We start from the raw sequence: 20,026 nt of genomic DNA, 5'->3' as shown, positions 1-20,026 counted from the left end.
TATTGTGTGTTACGCTTTTGTTAAGTTTAAGTTTCATGTTAAGGAAACATGAAGCATCATAAGAATTATTTTGTGATATTTTATTATGGAGACATTGTTTTAACAATTTTTGTTTTGCTCATGTTATCTATGGTTACTACTGAATCCTTCCTTTTCCTAAATATACTTCCCAACAAGCTTGGATGTCTGTCTGACTCTTGTTCTTGAAAAAGTAGAACTAAGACAAGTAAATTCTGCACAGCTTTTCATAATGCATAGTGCTCTTATTATATTGCTTCCCTGAGACTTGGACGAAGGCAAAATATTGCTTTACTCTTGTAGGGCTTTGCATAAGAATAAAAGATCTGATATGTGGGTGGGGAGTGATTATTTCTGTTTTACAGTAAATGATTAGGGCAAAAAAATCTTACAGTACAGCCACCAATTCCAAAGCACCATCCTCTAATATCTTCAGATACTTTATGAGCGAAGAAGTAGTTCTTTCACTTTTCTAAAACAGTCACTATAACAAGATATTAATTAACCAGAAATGGCTTTTTTTCTTCACTATTTACAGGCATTTTAGTAAGACTATGGAGGAGCTGGTTCATGATCTAGTCTCTGCACTGGAAGAAAGTTCAGAGCAAGCAAGAGGTGGCTTTGCAGATACGGGTGATCATTCTCGCAGCATCTCATGTCTTCTAAAACGCCAGGCTCGAAAGAGAAGAGGAAGGAAAAGACGTTCGTTTAATTCACATCATCCCTGGGAGACTGGACATTGTTTAAGTGAAGGTTCTGATTCCAGCCTTGAAGAGCCAAACAAGGATTATAGAGAGAACTATGCTGCTAATAAGAAAGACCATAGTGATTCTGATGACCAACTGCTGGTTGCAAAACGTAGACCAAATTCAAATCTAAATAACTTAAGAGGCAAAAGACCTCTTTGGCATGAACCTGATCTAGCTGTTGACAATTTAGGTAATAGGACTCTGCGTAGACGTCGAAAGGTGAAACGAATGGCAATTGATCTACCTTCTGAAGTAACAAACAAAATTACGTTGCCCCAACAAGGCAACATTAAGGACCAGGAAATGGACAATGACAACAGATCTTACTCCCATCAAGAACTATCAAAGAGTAAAGTTAAAAAAAGAAAGCTAGCAGCAAATAGGCAAGGCCCAGACATTTTGGATGAAGGCGTGGTCATAGAGAATGAGGAAATCAATCCTGTGAACAAGGATAAAATGGAGTATGAAGAGCAAAAGGGCTCAGATGAAAACATGAGCGACAGGTTGTCTTCAGTTTTTCTTTTAATTGTGAAATTTAGATTATTGTGTTCTTATGTTAAATTATTATCTTTTGCTTTAGGATTCCGTAGTATGTTGCCAAAGTTGAACTATTTAAAATTGTTTAAAGTCTTTCTGCCATTCTGCATTAAATCTTTCAGTACAAAAAGTGCAACTCCTGTGCAATGCTACCCTATTTGGCCTAATTTGTAAGTAAGTTACGGGGTTTAGTGGTACTTATTATCAAACAAGTATGAAGAGGATTTCAATAAAATAAATTTAGCTGCCTTTGGGTTTTTTCCTATGAGTCATTTTTTTTACTTCCTATTAAAGGAGAAGTAAGGGCAAATAGTTCAAATTTTAATTAAAAGTTTTGAATTTATAAAGTTGACAGAATACAATTGTTTATTTCCTTTTCAAATATTTCATTACAGATGTTTACATTTTTTGTAAACTTACAGTCTTTTTATCCACTCCCAATTATGTTATGTTTAAAAAAGAATTTAAATATTAGAAAATATTGAAATAAAATATATTCTGTTTTTCACCATCACTGGCACAACTGTTCTTGGGAGATGCATCACAGTGTTTTTCAAACCAGAATTCCACTTGCTCTATGCTGATAGTAAATTCTAAATTAGTGAGGATATTTTTATCTATTTGATTCCCCCTTTCCTTCTATTTTTGGGACAGCTCAGGTTTATCTTTAAATAACCAACTACATGGCTTTGCCTTTTTATCCTAGGAAAAGCTAAGTTGCCAAGAAGCCTGCATCCTAAGGCTCTTTGCTGGAATATCAGTAAACTAATGATTTCAGGATAAGGCTGACAAGTGAACATTGTGTCTGTCTATATTAATAGTAACCTGCAAAACTAAAGAATATAAGATAGTAAAGGAAGTAACAGCCGTAGTGGCACAGTGGTTAGAGTGCATTATTGCAGGCTAACTCTACCCACAGCCAGGAATTTGATCCTGATCAGCTCAAGGTTGACTTAGTCTTCCATTTTTCCAAGATCAGTAAAATGAAGACCCAGATTGTGGGAGGCAATATGATGACATTTATAACTTCCTCAGAGAGTGCTTGTAAAGCATTACCAAGCAATATATAAGTCTAAGTGCTATTGCTATTTCTATTTTTAAAAATTTCCACAATCTATAGCTATTTACCATTTTTTTGAAGATGAGAAGCTGTGTAGGATATTAATATATATGTAATAGATAATTTGTTTTTTTCCAGTATGAATAGAGTTCATACAACACTGTCTCTGTGTTCTTGCTAATGCTTTTCCCTTTTAGTACAATGCCTTTTATTTGTTGAGAACTTTCATCCAACAATAGCTGTAGTTATTTACTGAAACATTTGCCTCAATCTTCCTTTAGCATGGGAAACAAAGACATTTAACAACTGATAACAGATTGGAAAAAGGGTGCAGTTCACAGGTGTAGTATGAGCTTGGCAAGCCATTTCAATCCCTGACTATTTAAATAGTGGTTGGAAAAAAAGATCTGTCTAAAACCTTGAAAATCAATGTAAGCCAATTTCTGCAGTAACAGAGGTAAATGGATCAATAGGTTGACTTGTTGTAAACAATTTTCAGTATTTCTTAACTGTTGTATACAATAAAATTGCCAAATAATTATATGGAGAAAACTTAAAGAACCATTGGAAGAAATCTGAAAGGGCTTCCTTAAAATCTTAATTTTTTTAAAAAAAGTCCATAGGCATTTATAAAGGACATTTCTAATTTGATTTTTTTCATAGCAAAATTGTTCCTGTTCTGCTTTTGATAAGAGCTCTCCTAGATAAGTGGCAGACACTTGATGCCCTGAAATATAAAAAAGAATTCTTAACATATATGAAAACTGAAGTACTGCTTATGGACATTATAAATTAGCACCAACAGAGAAAACCAGCAGTTACTGTGACTGCACAATTACACACTTATTAAGCAAATTGGCATTGGAAAGCTTTGATGATTTTTAAGTCCAATCCTTTTTATTGCAAACAGCATTGAAATTCAGTTCTGGCTAGATGTGATGATTGGATGATTGCTGAATCCTTTTAGGTATGATCAGATTTCTTTCCTGGTTATAATTGTCACTTGCTTGCCTACAGGCCTAGATTATACTAATTTCTAATTTATAATTAATGAAACTCTTTGTGAAGAGGTGAATGTTACTGAACACAGGTGAATTTTTAGGATTATTAACAGTAGCTTCCAAATCTTTACCAGAATTGATGAAACTCAAATTTCTTTTGCAATTTGGGTAAGTAAAGTAACTAAGCACCCAACTGTGTACAATACAAAATAGAATAGAATTCTTTATTGGCCAAGTGTGATTAGACACACAAGGAATTTGTCTCTGGAGCATAAACTCTTAGTGTACATACAACAATAGTGATAGAACAGTTATAGTTTTAAAAGTTCAAAAGTACACTTTAAAAAAAAACCCAAATCATTAGAGAAATTGAGCACCAAAATTGCAAAAAATCTATGAGATAACCTAGTTCAAAGATATAACTTTAAAAGAAGTTTAAATAACAAAGTTAACTATTTAAAAAGTTAAACTATAGGATTAGATTGGGTTAAATTACTGGATTAATTTATATTCAATTACTGATACTAAGTCTGTGGACTAAGTTCAAAATTGATACAGTATCAACATACTGATACAGTAGAATTATTCCCTTTAGGTTTTATAAATAGGTGGGAAATAATCTCAGCTGTACAAAAGTGAAAATTTACTGCAAATGTTAAAAGGTCCCCTTTTGTTGGACACAATTAATTTCCAAATTTATTTATTTATTCGAATTTTTATACCATCCTTTCTCCCGAAGGACTCCCGAAGAAATAAAAAGTGTATTTCAAGTTATTGTGGGATTTTACTTTTTATCTTTTAGAAAAATAATTATTTGTGTGAAACAATAGTTCATTGGCAGTGATATTTTGATAAGTTTTAAAACTCAGGACCACTTACTGCAGAAAATTAGAAATGTTTGGACATGGATGGCATTCTGGATCCTGATGCTGTTTTACAATATTAAATGTTCATAATATTAAATCTACATTTGTACATAATTTTATACATTTTTTATTTACATATGTAAAACATTTGGGTAATGAATATAAAAATACGTTGTGGGAAACAGAAATTAGAAAGTAGAAGAAATTGGTTTTTGTTTGTTTTTTTGTTATATTGATTTTTTTGTTTTTCTCGAGAGACCTTTTACTTTGATTTAAAAGACATCATTGTACAAAAAGCTCTTCTTTTTAATTAAATAATAGAATTGCAATGAACATTTATGAGGTAGTACATAATATTTCCAAATGTTAAAAATAGGTATTCTGATGTGGGATAACTATTTTTCATGCAACCAAAAGCTGAAATAGTTTTGACTCAAATTCCCCCTTTTTCTTCCTTTTTTTTTTTTTTTAAAGTGAGCAATAATTTTAGGATCAAGCTGAATAGCACAGCATAGGAAAGGAACAGTGAGCCTTTAATGGAAGCAGATAATAAAATGCATCAATTGTATCAGCACCTCATTGCAGTCACATCTGGCTTACTGTCAGGGTCCCATTAGATTCCTGTGGTTTATGTGCCAAAAATAATATGTTCTCTAGTTAATGGAACCGTGATATTTGCAGTTTGATCTTTCTTTCTTTTTAAAAAAATAATATCCTATTTTCTTTTAGATTTTGTTAAGGCTTAAGTTTCATCTGAGTGCAATCTTGCCTGTTTAAAATTTTATGACTGAGATATCAATTGTACTTCTGATCTTTTCTTTTTCCCTATTATCACAGTGAATCCAGCAGCCTCAGCAGTAGTGATGCTGGTTTGTTTACCAATGATGAGGGAAGACAAGGTACTGAAACATTTATAAGAAATGTATCCAGTTAAGTGTTTGTATACTTCATAAGCAGATAATCAATATCTTAGTTTTTGTTTTTTAACTAAAAACATTGTATAGCAAATCCAGTTTGTCAGGGTTTGTATGTGTTTTTGCTCTGTTTTTGTTTTAAACATGGAATTTATCTCTAAAGTTAATAGAACAATCCATCCTGTTCCTATAAAATCAACATAGAATTCTTTCTGATAAAATTGTATTTGTTGTTGTTAGTTGCAAAGTCATGTCCGACCCATCGCGACCCCATGGACAACGTTCCTCCAGGCCTTCCTATCCTCTACCATCCTCTGGAGTCCATTTAAGCTCACACCTACTGCTTCAGTGACTCCATCCAGCCACCTCATTCTCTGTTAGGAGAATTTTAGGATTATTGTTTTGTGAGGTACCAGGAGAATTTGTCTTGCTAGTTAGCAATTAGCTAGGTGCCAGGCTGGATAGGGTGCAGAGCTTGTACCTTTTCTGGGCACAGACCTAATGCCCCCTAGCATCAGTATATATATTATTTAATTAGCAAAAACAGCGAAAGCAGTCAGATACAATTTTACTCAATTCTGCCCCACTCCCATTTTGCACATTAAAGCTTAAAAAAAAATTCAGGAGAATGTGGTGACAAAATTGCAGACAGAAACTGGAAGTGGCAAAAATTACATCCTTTCTTGTTCTAGGGAGAAAACTGCACAATTCTAGCTTTTTGGTTATGTGAATCTCCATTTGTGTTGGACTCCAAAAATGCCTGAATTGTTGTATCAAAGATAACTTTTACAGTTTAAAAGTTTATGTTAATGTTCATTGAGAACACGTTGAAGAACCTTTTTTAAATAAATAAATAAATAACAATAGCACTTAGACTTATATACTGCTTTACAGAGCCATTTACAGAGTCAGCATATTGCCCCCAACAATCTGGGTCCTCATTTTACCTACCTCAGAAGGATGGAAGGCTGAGTCAACCTTGAGCCTGGTGAAATTTGAACTGCCAAATTGCAGGCAGTCAGCAGAAGTAGCCTGCAGTAATGCATTCTAACCACTGCGCCACTGTGGCTCATCTGCTAAATAAAGCAAATAAATAAATAAAGCAAATAAAATATAAAAGCAAATGATAAAAATATCAGAAAAGAGATTTTGATTGAGCTACATCTAAGTCTTTAAGTGCTTTTTCAGATGTACTCAGACAGACCATGGGATAAATTCTTTTGAGTTGGACAGGTAACTTCAAATGTTCCCATATTGCTGTTCAAAGACGGGAGCTAGAGTCTTTATTATATATCCAGCCCAGGTCTTAATTCTTCATGGTGATTCTGAAAACTTTCAGGCAAGCTAAAACAAATCCTTACTTCAAGTGGCTGCTATTCCAGGATGGCATTTCTGACATCATCCACCCTTTTTACCAGTTGTATCACTCTAGCCACATGGAAGATGAGAAATAGCTTTTGGGCACTTTAGCAAAGATGTAAAAATTTCAGATAATTTTGTGAAGGGTATATTTGAGATTTTCTTTTGAATTTTTAGTTTCTATGAACCATTACCCTAGATGGTTAATATTTCTGTGAAGCTGTCATCTTTCATTTGAAAATAACTTTTTCAAAACTTGTTTCTTAATTAATCTTAAAAAAATTAGGTTTATTTGGCCACACCCATTTATTTACCACACAAATCATAAAATTAAGCTAATTATGGATCATTATAATCTGCAAGCAACTGATTCCACAGATTTATACTTCTTTAAAAATTCCCTACATGGGATTATAGTTTGTTTTATTAATGTTGAAACCACACTAAGTGAAATAGAATTATTTGGTGTTATCATTAAAATATTAGGTCTTCAAATTATTTCTCAGATTTTTAAATGACCCGCAAATAGAATTTCATTTCCTTTGAATGTCATGCTGAAACATTTGTTTCTTACAGGTGATGATGAGCAAAGTGACTGGTTTCATGAAAGTGAACCTGGAGGTGCCTGTGGGATTACTGGAATTATTCCTTGGTGGGAAAAGGAAGATTCAGCAGGACTGGAGAAAGAGATGCCTGACCCCATCTTTGAAAGTATTTTAACAGGCAGCTTCCCACTTATGTCACATTCAGGCAAGAGAGGTCAGTAACTTTTAAAAGACTGTTTTGAAATTAGAGTTAAATTAAATATTGTTAATAGAATTTGAAGTCTGCAGTCAACTTACCTCTTTTTTATTCCAGTCTAAAGCTTACTTTTCTGTATATTGTAAAGGTATTTGGATCCCATTTGGATCCCAAAGGGGTTGGAGTTTCATTGTCAAAAGTTCAGGTATTTATGGAAGAGAAAAGGACATAGTTTGGGCTGATTGTGTCCTCCCCTTATAACTCTATATGCTACTCCAATATTTTTCTAAACATTATTCAGTATTCTATATCTCATTCCTCCCTTCTCCTCTATACCTATCCCATTGTGTTCTCTGGTAAAAAGTAGCTTTTTTTAAGTAGTTTTTGATACATACATAAGTAATAACTGAAAAAAAGCCAAAATTAGTTTTCATTCCTTAAACAACAGTATGATGTGTTTACATTCTGAAGTAATAATTGAAGCCATCTTCTAAGAAGATAGGAGTGCTGCTCTCTAAACAGCAAATATGCCAAAGACCTTGTGGAATGCACACCTGATAAAATGAAGTATGGTCCACAGTAAAATTAGTTTTCAAAATGCCATGAGATTCTTTAATATTTTGTGCCAATTCATCCTGGTTTCAGGATGGTCTGTTACTAAGAAAATGAACAGTTTCTATTTCAAACCATTGTTTAATTCAAAACTCTTCATTTTAAAAGAGTGTAAAGTTTGAGGCAATTCTGTTTCAAGTTTGTAACTGAGCTTGAAACATTTCCCAGTGATAGGCTGTTTTACACTTGAAACAGCTATTTTGCAATTGAAGCGAAGCACTTCAAACTTGAAATGGAGTATTTAAAATTTGAAAGAGTTTGAGTGAGAAATCCCTAGTTATTATCTGAAAGATCTTCATTTATTCCTTTTAAAATTATTAAAAGAAAATGAAGACTTCTCAACAGTACCATCAGTACAGATGCTCTATTTCAGTTTTTTTCCTTTTATAACTTTTTTGAAAATTGCAATCCAGTAAACAATCTAATTGTGCCTTATCTGGTTATTCATCTCTTGGATGATGACATGACTACCTTTAAGAGAGTGATTTATAACTACGTATAATTATCAAGTTTCCAATATTGGAATGATTCCAACACTCTGATAGCATTATTTAATAGTACAAGTAAATTTCATATAACATGTATATGTTGATCCATGCCTGATAATGCAACATGTTAAAATTGGAGTAGGGGTTTGCCATATTTTATATGAGCGTGTTGATCGAAAGGTCGGCAGTTCAGCGGTTTGAATCCCTAGTGCCGTGTAATGGGGTGAGCTGTTACTTGTCCCAGCTTCTACTAACCTAGCAGTTCAGAAGCACGTAAAAAATGCAAGTAGAAAAATAGGGACCACCTTTGGTGGAAAAGTAACAGCGTTCCGTGCGCCTTTGGTATTTAGTCATGCCGGCCACATGACCACGGAGATGTCTTTGGACAGCGCTGGCTCTTCGGCTTTGAAATGGAGATGAGCACTGCCCCCTAGAGTCGGGAACGACTAGCACATATGTGCGAGGGAAACCTTTACCTTTACCTATTATTTATATGTAATTTTCTTATACAATAATTTTTAAACCAAAAGAGAATTTTAAACTATTTTAGATGAGGAAAACAAATCTTTATCTTTTAGATTGTCTCTTTATAAGTGTATATTACTTGAACTGTATATATTAATTGAACTGTAATTTTATTTCTAGATTTCCAGACAAGGCTTAGTCATCTTCATGGAATGCCAGCCAGGAACATCAAAAAGGTAACAGGGAACACAACTGCAATGGTGAGCTGGTTCTCATAATTTATTGTGGGCCACGTTTTATTATTAAATTAAACCATGTTCCAGTATCAACTGTCTGTGCAAACATGTGTATAAAACGATGATCTTACAGTAATATTTGAGTCGCCCATTATTTTCAATAACTGACATTTTTCAGAACTGTACAAATCCAAGATACACAAAGTAGAGATGTATTAAATGATGATCTGATTAAATGATAATGACAATCAATGACAGACAAGATTTATTTATTTAGCATATGTATTTAGCATTTAGCTTATTTATTAACAAATGTATTTAGCAATTGTCTCAAACTTCTATCCCTTATATTTGTAATTCTGTAGTATAGATGACCTGCTTACCTCTTAATTCTGGAAAATCCATGTATTTTTTACTCTCAAATGTTTAAGGTTTGATTAGAATGCAATGTATGAAATACTGTAAACAGGTTTGGAGAAACTTAATTTTAATCTTCATTATTATCCAGAACAAAAATGATTTTTGTGACTAAAAATTATCCTGCTGTAATAGACAAAATCTGAAAACGGGGGGCGGGGGGAATGGGGGGGCATTGGATTTTTACATGTATGCTTGATAAATGTGACATTGTGTTAGTATAAAAAAGTCTATTTGTGAAAACTAGTTTGGCTAACTAAAGAAAAGTTTAGATCTCCTTGTGCAAGAGTAGCAGTTCTGGGTTAAATAAGACCTTGGCCTGTGCACTTTGTCTTTAGAGGTAATGAATCAGATGAATGTGTCTAGTTGCTAGTTACAGATCTCCGTATTTTTATTTTTGGTTCACTGCTTGCTTGAACATATCTGGGATTTGTAGCCCATTTTCTAGGCTTATTGCAATCTCATTCTAGTATTTTATAGGTGCTATTACAACTGATAGATTAAGTTCATGATATTGATGACACATGACTTAACCAAACTAAAAACTGCATTTCTGCCCTAAATTGTGAAAAAGGTGATTAAGTTTCAATTGGTGGAAGTATGCCGTGTGTGTGTGTGTGTGTGTGTGTATGCATTAATGTTTGTGTATATGTAAATAAATGGGAAGAGTTAAGATTTGTTTTCTGATATAAGATCTTAATAGTTGAAATATTTTCTTTTTCCTAGTAAATATCTCCTACAAAATATATATTTGTATGATGCATACAAATATTACTTATATTAAATAATTTTCAGAAAGTTGGATAATTTATGCTTTTTAACACAACTTTTTATATAATAAATTACTACTGTTCATTTTAGAAATATAACACTGGTGAGGGTATTCTGATTTCTCTGTAAATTTGATAGGAAAAGTATTTTTGTGGATAATTTTTATTCTGATAAAAATTCCATCTCTCTGCCCATATGTATTAAGCTTGCCTTGTAATATTATTATTATTAATATGTACATTGCTGCTTCATGCAATTTAAAGAAGGATGAAAAATAACTTCAGTATAGCTGATTTCCTATCAGCAGCCTATACTTCCTACAATCCACTACAGACTACAGACACACCCAATAGATTTGCTTTGAAAATTTGACCTGTCATGACAGAAGACATAAAGTTATTAGTTATCAGTGAAGAAAGTTCAAAAGCAATCTTAAAAATGCTGAAAACCAATAACAAAAGGAGGAATCTAATGCCTGTGACATCTGGTAATGCTGAACAAGAAGTAATTACTGCTATTAGACTGTTACACTGAAAGCAAAAGTGCTTTTAGAAAGATTAATTCCCTGAGCTAAATAGGATACTGCAAATGCAACTCTTTGAACAGAATTGAGATGATGACCTGTTCTTTCACTTTTAACACAGATGAGTTTGCAAAGCCTGTGCAGGAACAGTTTCTCAGTGCCTCTGAAAAGAAGAAAGGACCGGGAGGAAGGGAAAAGGACATACTTTCTGATGAGGTTTCATCTGAATAAGGGGCTAAATCATAAATTGCATAGCAATGCACCTAGAGGATTGATCATGCACTTCTGTTCAGCTTGATGAAATCATATTATGTAATAGATTACATATTATGTAATAAATGGATAAAGCATCAATAGTAATAGGAGTGCAGTGTGAATAAATCCTACAGTATTTGTGCATCCTAAGAACTCACCTAAGTGGGTCAGGAAAGAAATGAAAAGGTACAAGGTTATTTTTTGTTTCACTTTGTTTTGTTGATCAAAAGTGTAGGTGAAGGTATTACTCAAAAAATGAGCAGACATTTTTCACAGATTCTGGAGAAGCTGAAATCCATATACTTCATTACTGGCAATTCTGCCTTTATTATATATTTATGTTGAAAGTTCCAAATTGCTTCTTCTGTTAGAATGAAATGGTTGATATGTACCCTTTGAAAGTATAAATATTTTCAAAAGACATCTATATAAAATCAAAATATAATTAAAATCATAATATAATTATTATAATAATATAATATTAATATAAAAGAATTATGCTGCAATTTTTAAAAAATGAAAGAAATTAACTGAAGTGTGGAGACAGATACATCTATACCAATATGCTTGCTGTAATATTTATTAGTGAATACTTCTGGTGGTGATCAGTGTAGTCCATCTGTTATATAGCATTAGAATATTACTACTCATGATTTTATTAATTGCAGAACAATATTTCCAAGAATGTTCTTGAATGTGGTATAGCTTGCAATTGATTTAAATTCTGTGAAATATGTGGACAAACAATCTCAGATTAAGATACTGCTTCATAAACTCATTGAATTGTTCTACTGTATGCATCTGTTTCTCAGCTTCTGCTACCTATAGTGTGGAGATAGAATTTCTGAAAATTTTGTCATATTATTGTAAGGATTATTACAATAATATGAGAAAGAGAAAGAGGACAAGGAACATTCAAGAAGCATATTATGTTGGTGTTTTCCAATAAGATACGCATTGAAAAAAGATTGCCACCTATATCATACTGTGAATCACTGTTTTTCCTAATAGAAAATCACATGTTAGAAAATATTGTAATCCATAAAATGAACACATGTATAAGCTTGTGTCTTTATTGGAAGAAAAGGTGAAAAGTTTTGAGAATACTTTTTTTTGACAATGAAAGGTACAAAGGAAACTCGGCAGTTCCTGGCAATGACAAATTAAACTCAGGAGAGGCAGAGAAGGGAAATAAACACTCAAGAACATCAAGGGAAAGTTTGTGACTCAAAGAAGCATGTGGATCAGGAGATATGGATCAGTCTCTCATTCCTGAAGATAGTCCACAGCGGCCTGAATAAACTAGTCAGTCTCAAAAAACAGGCTTCCATGGCTGAAAGAAGCCGAATAATCACATTGGAGAAATGTATCGTGGTCCTTAATGCCCTGCTGAGAGAAACTGAAGTTGCATTACAGGTAGCCCTTGTATTACAACCATTTGTTTAGCAACCATTCAAAGTTACAAGAGCACTGAAAAAAGTAACTTATGACCTTGCATTTAAAGCTGTCATAGTATCCCCACAGTCACATGATAAAAATTTGGTCGTTTGGCAACTGGCATGTATTTATTGAAGTGTCCCAGTGTCATATGAACCCCATTTGCGACCTTCTCAGCCAGTTTGTGACATGCAGAATCAGTGAGGGAAGTGGATTTGGTTAACATCTGTATGATTCACCCAATAATATGGCAAAAGTCATAAAATTGGGCATGACTTACTTAGCAGTCACCTTGCTTATCAAGAGAAATTCTGGATTGAGTTGGGGCCATAAATCGAGAACTATCTATTGCAGGTAGTTCTCGTTTATTTGTTAGTTAATATATTGTAGAAGGTATGCAGGACGTATGTTGTTATCCCAATGTTCATAGGCACTGCAGGATGTTGGCGGCAGGCGGTCTCTAATCCATTGATAATTTAACAATTATTTTGGCGATGAACAATACTGCCAGAAGGACCTTGATAGAAATCCAGAAAATATGACTCCTGTGCAAGAGAATGAATAGACAAGGAGTATAATTAATATTTTCCTAGTTTTTCCAGTTGTGGGTCATGTTGAAAAAAGAGAAAGTTGTTTCACACACAAAAGCTAGTTTACATGCACATTTAGCTCTTTTTTATTCATCATGTGTCTTTCTATTGTAATCTCATTGTACCTGCTACGGATTATATATACATAAACATTTGTCTATTTGTGTTTGTGTAGTTATTAGTCTGCTTTGTTAAAAAATAGATATAGATATATTTGACTTTCAGTTCTTAAGTGTAGGAATATAATTTAAAACTATACTTTTTATTAATGTCTGTCTTTAAAAAGAATTTTATTTGAGCTATTATTGGTTATGCTAAAACTACAATTTTAAGAAACCAGAAACTTCTTTTGGGTTTGATGGATTTCTACTCTTTAAAGAGAAACAAAACACTAAATATTTCTAATCCTGCATTATTTACCGCATGAATGGGTAAAATACTACTTTAAGACTCATAAAATTTAGAGGAAGAAATCTGCCAACTGTAGCAGGAATTAGATTTAGGAAGAGAGGTACAGAGTCAAAATATTGCTACAGAATTAAATGTCAAAAATCTTCTTTAATAGTAGATATATAGTTCACAGTGTCTGGTTATGATTAATACATTTAATCTAAATCACTGAAAGTTGCTCTCTCCTTTTCCATAAAATACAATGAGACACAAATCAGTTTTACTATAGGTGGATAACAATTGGAAAATAATGCATCTTACCACCCAATAAATTGTCAGTTATACCTTTTAACTAAATCAATTCATCTTTTCAAAATTTATTGCAATTTCTAATAATAAATCTTCTCAAATGTTTATTCATTTGCTGCCTGATACATTTGCACCACTTTTGCTATAGTCTATTGTTGTTGGGTTTTTTCCCTTTTGATTCATTGTAAATTATAAATCTATTCTGAATCCATTTGCTACTTAAAAGTTAAAATCTATAACCCAACCACTTCTCTTTTTTGTCCTTTACATATTTTAATACCCTTGAACTTTGATTCAGCCCAATAAGATGATCAGAAGACTTTTTATGGTCTTTGAAAGCGTTAGATAGTAAAGCAACCAGTATGAAGATGATTATTAGAGATTTTATTTGCACACATCAGTTAACCAGATAAATTAAACCAAATATAAGATAGTTGAATATGAATAAGAATAAATGTTGTGCTGTACAGCTAGTCCTTCAGTGTTACGATGTTGCTGAATGAACAGATTTACTCATGCCTGACATTATGACTGTTACAGTACTCCTATGGTCACAAGGTCAAAATTCAAGCCTGTCCACATTTATGTCCACTTAGGCATCTCAAGTCCCCCCATTTCTGCCCTTTTGGGTGTCTTGCAGTCCATCACATATCTCTCTGCTGCTACCTCCCACTGCCCACAGTTGACATTATCCATCTTCCTCCTCTTCTGGCCTGAGATCCAGGTGCTGGGTGGAGGATGCACCCCTGGGTGTAATTGGGGAGGGCAAGGAGATCGTAACTGAGACAACTGGAACTGCCATTGCTAAACTGCACAGTCACATGATATTTTGTCTAATATTTGCAATGCTAAGCAATGCAAATTCCAGTCCAAATTGTGGTTATGAGCTAAGGTCTACCTATATTTTTTATTCCTGAAATAAAATAGCAAACATTTTTATAATGTGATATAATACAACACAGATGCATATTGCCTATTTTTAGATATCATTCTCATTTCCACCTTTTGCTTTTTAAAAAACACCCTAAACTATCTGAAAAGGAATAATATAAAATTGTGATTTCTATAAAAGTACTGAACTTTCCAACTACCAAACTATTAATTGCTCAAATACTTTTTTTCAAAAATTTGCCACTATGTAAAAGAATCTCTTCCCCTCAAAAAAGTCGCAAAACCTCTTGGCTTTGCTCACAAACACATTTGTCCTCATGTCCGGATTATTGGATCTGGATCCTCATCTGGATTATTGTAAGGCATGCTACTAGGGATTGCCCTTGAAAAGTATTCAGAACTTTCAGCTATTGCAAAATGAGGTTGCATGGGTAGTAAATGGTATTGAATATTTGACTCGTATAGCAAAACTACTTCATGAGCTGCATTGGTTACATTTGGATCCCATTAGCCAAGAATTGTTGACTAGTGAGGGACTACAGTTCTCAGCCATAGACCTTGTCCTTCTGGAATATTCTCTCTTCAGAAACCCTTCAGACACTGGATACAGCGGTCTTTTGTAAGGCTGTGAAGACCTGTTTTCATGCCCAGGTGTGTTAAGGGCACCATTTTTGGCTATATTAAAATCTAGTTTTACTCAGCATACATATATATTTATTCTGTATTGTTTTGTTTTATATTTGTTTTATATAAGTGATTTCAGAATCACTTATTGAGATGGACAACTATAGAAATAAAATAAATAAATTATTTATACCAAAAAAACTACTTAGCTTTAATAAGCAGCATTTCATTTCTATCGTAATCTTCGATCATTCTGAGAACCTTGGAGATTCAGAAATCCTATTAGGTTTCCTTGTAAGAAAATGAACTTTATACTTCAAAAATAGTTATACTTCTGCCTTATGTTAAAAAAAGAAACAATAAAATTTTCTTTCTTGGGATTAAAAATATACACCCACAAGCGTTATTACAAAAAAAAAATATTCTCTTATACTAAACTCAACTCTTTCTGCCCCTCAGAGTAGCTTGTGTGAAATGGGTGGCTATGTAAATTGAATGAATAAATAAATCCTCCAAATGGATTATATGGACAAATAGTCCATGCAGGAATTTCTGGCAATAGTATGGAAATAGTTTGCAATTGTCTTCTGGACCAAAAAGTTGTAGATCAAATCTTGCTATTCATTTGACACAATGCAGCATTAAAAATATGATTCTCCAGCACCAATTATAATTTGAAGTAGAAAAGTACTTTGCATTATGTAAGGACTTATGGGAACTCATTTTATTGCACATATTGATTCAGCCACATTTAAAAATCACTCGATACATCTTTCAGATTTGTATTTGGCTTTGTATTTAATTACTACATAATTGTAATTACATGTAATTATAATAAATGTAATTCCTCATCTTATTTTGTTTGTACCATAACATCAACATGTTGATAAACTAGTGAGCTATTACAAAACACTGCAAAGACAACAAAGGAAAAATGACATTATAAATAAAGTAGATAAAATTGAAGCTTGGTATACTATATCAGTAAATCTGATAAGAGCTGATAACATATTGGGCGATGAAATGATTAATTTGAGAGATAAAGAAATCATTTGCATGGAAGCATTAGAATTCATTAATTTCACTAATTACATAGTGAAGAAAGCATCTGTTTTCTTCACTAAAGAGCAGACATTAATTATGGGTCTTACCTGTTCATCTAAAAATAGTGACAATATGTTCAGTTTTTTTCTCTAAATTGTTGATTTTCATAGAAAGTCTTGCCATTATGGAATTGTCAAGACCTCATTAATAAGACAATTTTCAAATAAAATTATGTTAACGAAAGCATCAAGCTATTGATAGTTTTTCAAGAGATGTTTTCGATTACAACACTCCAATTTTAATTAACAAAAATCTGTTAATTAAAAAATAGTTTTTCTAATTATTTTAGAATGTGTATAACATGATTTATATACACATCCAGGAATTTGAGAAAAAGAAATGCTTTGAGGGATATATGTTAGGATTAAATGCCCATGACAGATAATGAGGGCAAAAGAATTTTTTTTAAGTATGGTCCATATGCTACATTTACGTATCAACTTCTTCCAGAGTATAAAATGACACCCTGCTTATTTGCAGATCCAGAATGTTCATTGGGAAAAATCCCCCACAAGTGAATTGTCTGTTAAGCTTGCCAGCTCATATGATATATGAACTGAATGTGCATAATTAAGGTACGTTTATTCAGATTTTGTGTCCCAACAAGTTGGAATCGTGGTTAATTTACCAGCCAGGTAAAACACTTACGTAATAGAAATTTCCCAAAATTAGTAAAAGCCCAGAAATTTAGACAAAATTGGGTAGACCTTTCAGAAGTAAGCCTTTTTTTGTATGAAATATACAGATCATCTTGTATATTTTCTTTATATACTTTCATGTCATGCTGGTATTTTCTGTCTAGAAGAAATTATGAAAACAAAAATCATTCAAATATCCAGTACAAAAACATAATTACAACACTTCATTTTCTTATAAATGGATTTAAGTCTGGGACTTTCATTTGTAAATTGGTGTTGCTAGATCAGCTTACTTTAAATATAACTCACTTGCTGATTTTAGCATGTATTCTCTTTAGTTTCCCATCTTCAATGTGAGGGCAATTATGAGCCGCAGTGGCGCAGTGGTTAAAGTGCAGCACTGCAAGCTACTTCTGCTAACTGCCAGCTGCCTGCAATTTGGCAGTTGAAATTTCATCAGGCTCAAGGTTGACTCAGCCTTCCATCCGAGGACCCAAATTGTTGGGGGCAATATGCTGACTGTAAACTGTTTAAAAAGGGCTGTAAAGCACTGTGAAATGGTATATAAGTGCTATTGCTATTGTTAATTATAGAATGTTAATTTGTACAGTGTATTTTCATATTATTTATTGTGTCATTCAAAATGGACAATGTCTGAAATTGGTGTTAAGGCAGAGATAGTCTTTTAACCTTGGTTATTTTAATTGTGGTGTTACATGTTTCATGTTATTTGAACCTTGGTATTGAATTAACCAAAAGATATACTCAGCTTCCATATGTTGCTGAACATAGAGTCAGGTTTAAGGAATAATTGCAGGATGGAACCATTCCTGAAATGTTAATTCCATTGCAGGTTTTGTTTTGTTTTCCAGCTAATTTCAGAGGTATGGGAGATTTATAGTTAGATACTGTGAGACTGAAAAGAATCAGTCCTTTCATCTATGTACATAGACATTAGTCCCTTCTGCCATATACATATACATTAGTCCCTTCTGCCATATACATAGGCATATTTATGCTTGGGGCATTAAAAATTATGCATGGCATGGATAAATGAACTAGGATAAGTATTTTCCCCATTCCAAAATTTGAGAACCAGATGTCACCCAATGAAATTAAATCCTGGTGCAATCAAGAAAAACAAAAATATTTTTTTCCACAATAGGCAATTTACATTTGGAATTCACTACCATAAGAAGTGATGCTGGCTACCAGCATGTCTGCTTCAAAAATATATTGAACAATACACAGACATAATAGGGATTGGAGGCCATTAATCTTGATGGCTGTGTGACTTCCTCCAAAAACCATCTTGCTAGGAAACTAGTGGAACTCCTTGTGCAGTTGGTTGGCCAATGTGAGGACAGACTGCTGGACTAGATGGGCCAGGGATCCAATCCAGCAGGAGATTGCTTATATTCTTATGCTCTTATTGATCCTCACTGGTTAACAATACATATAACTTTTTTGCTTATGAATTGAAAATCTAGAAGTGACATCTACTCAACCACTATAAGTGACAGATGTTAGTCAAGGAGGCGGACTTGCAAATCACTGGATGCATAGTTTTGCTGTGTATATTCCCTTTGCAATAGACTCAGGCAGGAAACAGATACTATAAGGACCATTGGAACTCTATTGTAGGTAATAATAACAGGGTCTTGAAAGCTTTCCAGAATTCCTTTCTGTCTTCTCTTATTCTGTGTAGAATCAAGCCAGGATTATTTTAGAGTCTCTTCCTTATTCTTACCATTTTCCCCAGAGCTGAGGTATCATTTATAACATAACATAACATAACATCAGAGTTGGAAGGGACCTTGGAGGCCTTCTAGTCCAACCCCCTGCCCAGGCAGGAAACCCTACACCATCTCAGTCAGATGGTTATCCAACATTTTCTTTAAAATTTCCAGTGTTGGAGCATTCACAACTTCTGAAGGCAAGTCGTTCCACTTATTAATTGTTCTAACTGTCAGGAAATTTCTCCTTAGTTCTAAGTTGCTTCTTTCTTTGATCAGTTTCCACCCATTGCTTCTTGTTCTACCCTCAGGTGCTTTGGAGAACAGCCCAACTCCCTCTTCTTTGTGGCAGCCCCTGAGATATTGGAACACAGCTATCATGTCTCCCCTAGTCCTTCTTTTTGTTAAACTAGACATACCCAGTTCCTGCAACCGTTCTTCATATGTTTTATCCTCCAGTCCCTAATCATCTTTGTTGCTCTTCTCTGCACTCTTTCTAGAGTCTCAACATCTTTTTACATCGTGGCGACCAAAACTGGATGCAATATTCCAAGTGTGGCCTTACCAAGGCATTTTAAAGTGGTACTAACACTTCACGTGATCTTGATTCTATCCTCTGTTTATGCAGCCCAGAACTGTGTTGGCTTTTTAACAGCTGCTGCACACTGCTGGCTCATATCTAAATGGTTATCCACTAGGACTCCAAGATCCCTCTCACAGGTACTACTATTGAGCAAGGTACCACATATACGGTACTGGTGCATTTTGTTTTTGGCCTAAATGTAGAACCTTACTTTTTCACTGTTGAATTTCATTTTGTTAGATAGCGCCCAATGTTCAAGTCTGTCAAGATCTTTCTGTAACTTGAGCCTATCTTCTGGAGTGTTGGCTATTCCTGCCAGCTTGGTGTCATCTGCAAATTTGATGAGTTCCCCATCTATCCCCTCGTCCAAGTCATTGATGAAGATGTTGAAGAGTACTGGGCCTAAAACAGAGCCTTGGGGTACTCCACTGCATACTTCCCTCCATGTGGATGTAGTTCCGTTGAGGACTACACGTTGAGTGCGGTTGGTCAGCCAGTTACGAATCCATCTGGTGGTGGTGCTGTCTAACCCACATTTTTCTACTTTATATAGTAGTAGGTTATGGTCTACTTTATCAAATGCTTTACTGAAGTCCAAGTAAATTATATCAACAGCATTCCTCTGGTCTACTAATTTTGTCATTATTATTATCTGTAAACATGTATTCCTCTCTCCCTCTTCTGTGACATCTACTGAATTGTGCATATAATG

At 33.8% G+C, this 20,026-nt stretch overlaps 1 protein-coding gene across 8 annotated transcripts in view; it reads left to right on the top strand.

Annotated features, from left to right (window-relative positions):
• The window catches only part of GPATCH2 (G-patch domain containing 2), a 100,898-nt gene that overhangs the window by 5,884 nt on the left and 74,988 nt on the right, over positions 1-20,026 (top strand). For 5 of the 8 annotated variants that reach the window (XR_009152974.1, XR_009152975.1, XM_058165419.1 and 2 more), the window contains exons 2-5: positions 557-1,270; positions 5,069-5,130; positions 7,081-7,263; positions 8,991-9,070. Coding sequence is in view for 5 of the 8 variants with exons in the window: in XM_058165419.1 (XP_058021402.1) it covers positions 557-1,270; positions 5,069-5,130; positions 7,081-7,263; positions 8,991-9,070 (1,039 nt within the window). In the remaining 3 variants the exon portion in view is untranslated. Of the gene's footprint in view, positions 1-556; positions 1,271-5,068; positions 5,131-7,080; positions 7,264-8,990; positions 9,071-10,878; positions 19,141-20,026 lie in introns of those variants that run through there. The other 3 variants (XR_009152976.1, XM_058165418.1, XM_058165422.1) reach the window with 2 other exon arrangements.

The sequence above is a fragment of the Ahaetulla prasina genome, chromosome 1, assembly GCF_028640845.1.
Source record: "Ahaetulla prasina isolate Xishuangbanna chromosome 1, ASM2864084v1, whole genome shotgun sequence".
NCBI classification, from domain to species: Eukaryota; Metazoa; Chordata; class Lepidosauria; order Squamata; family Colubridae; genus Ahaetulla; species Ahaetulla prasina.
This window is presented reverse-complemented; position numbering and strand designations above follow the sequence as displayed.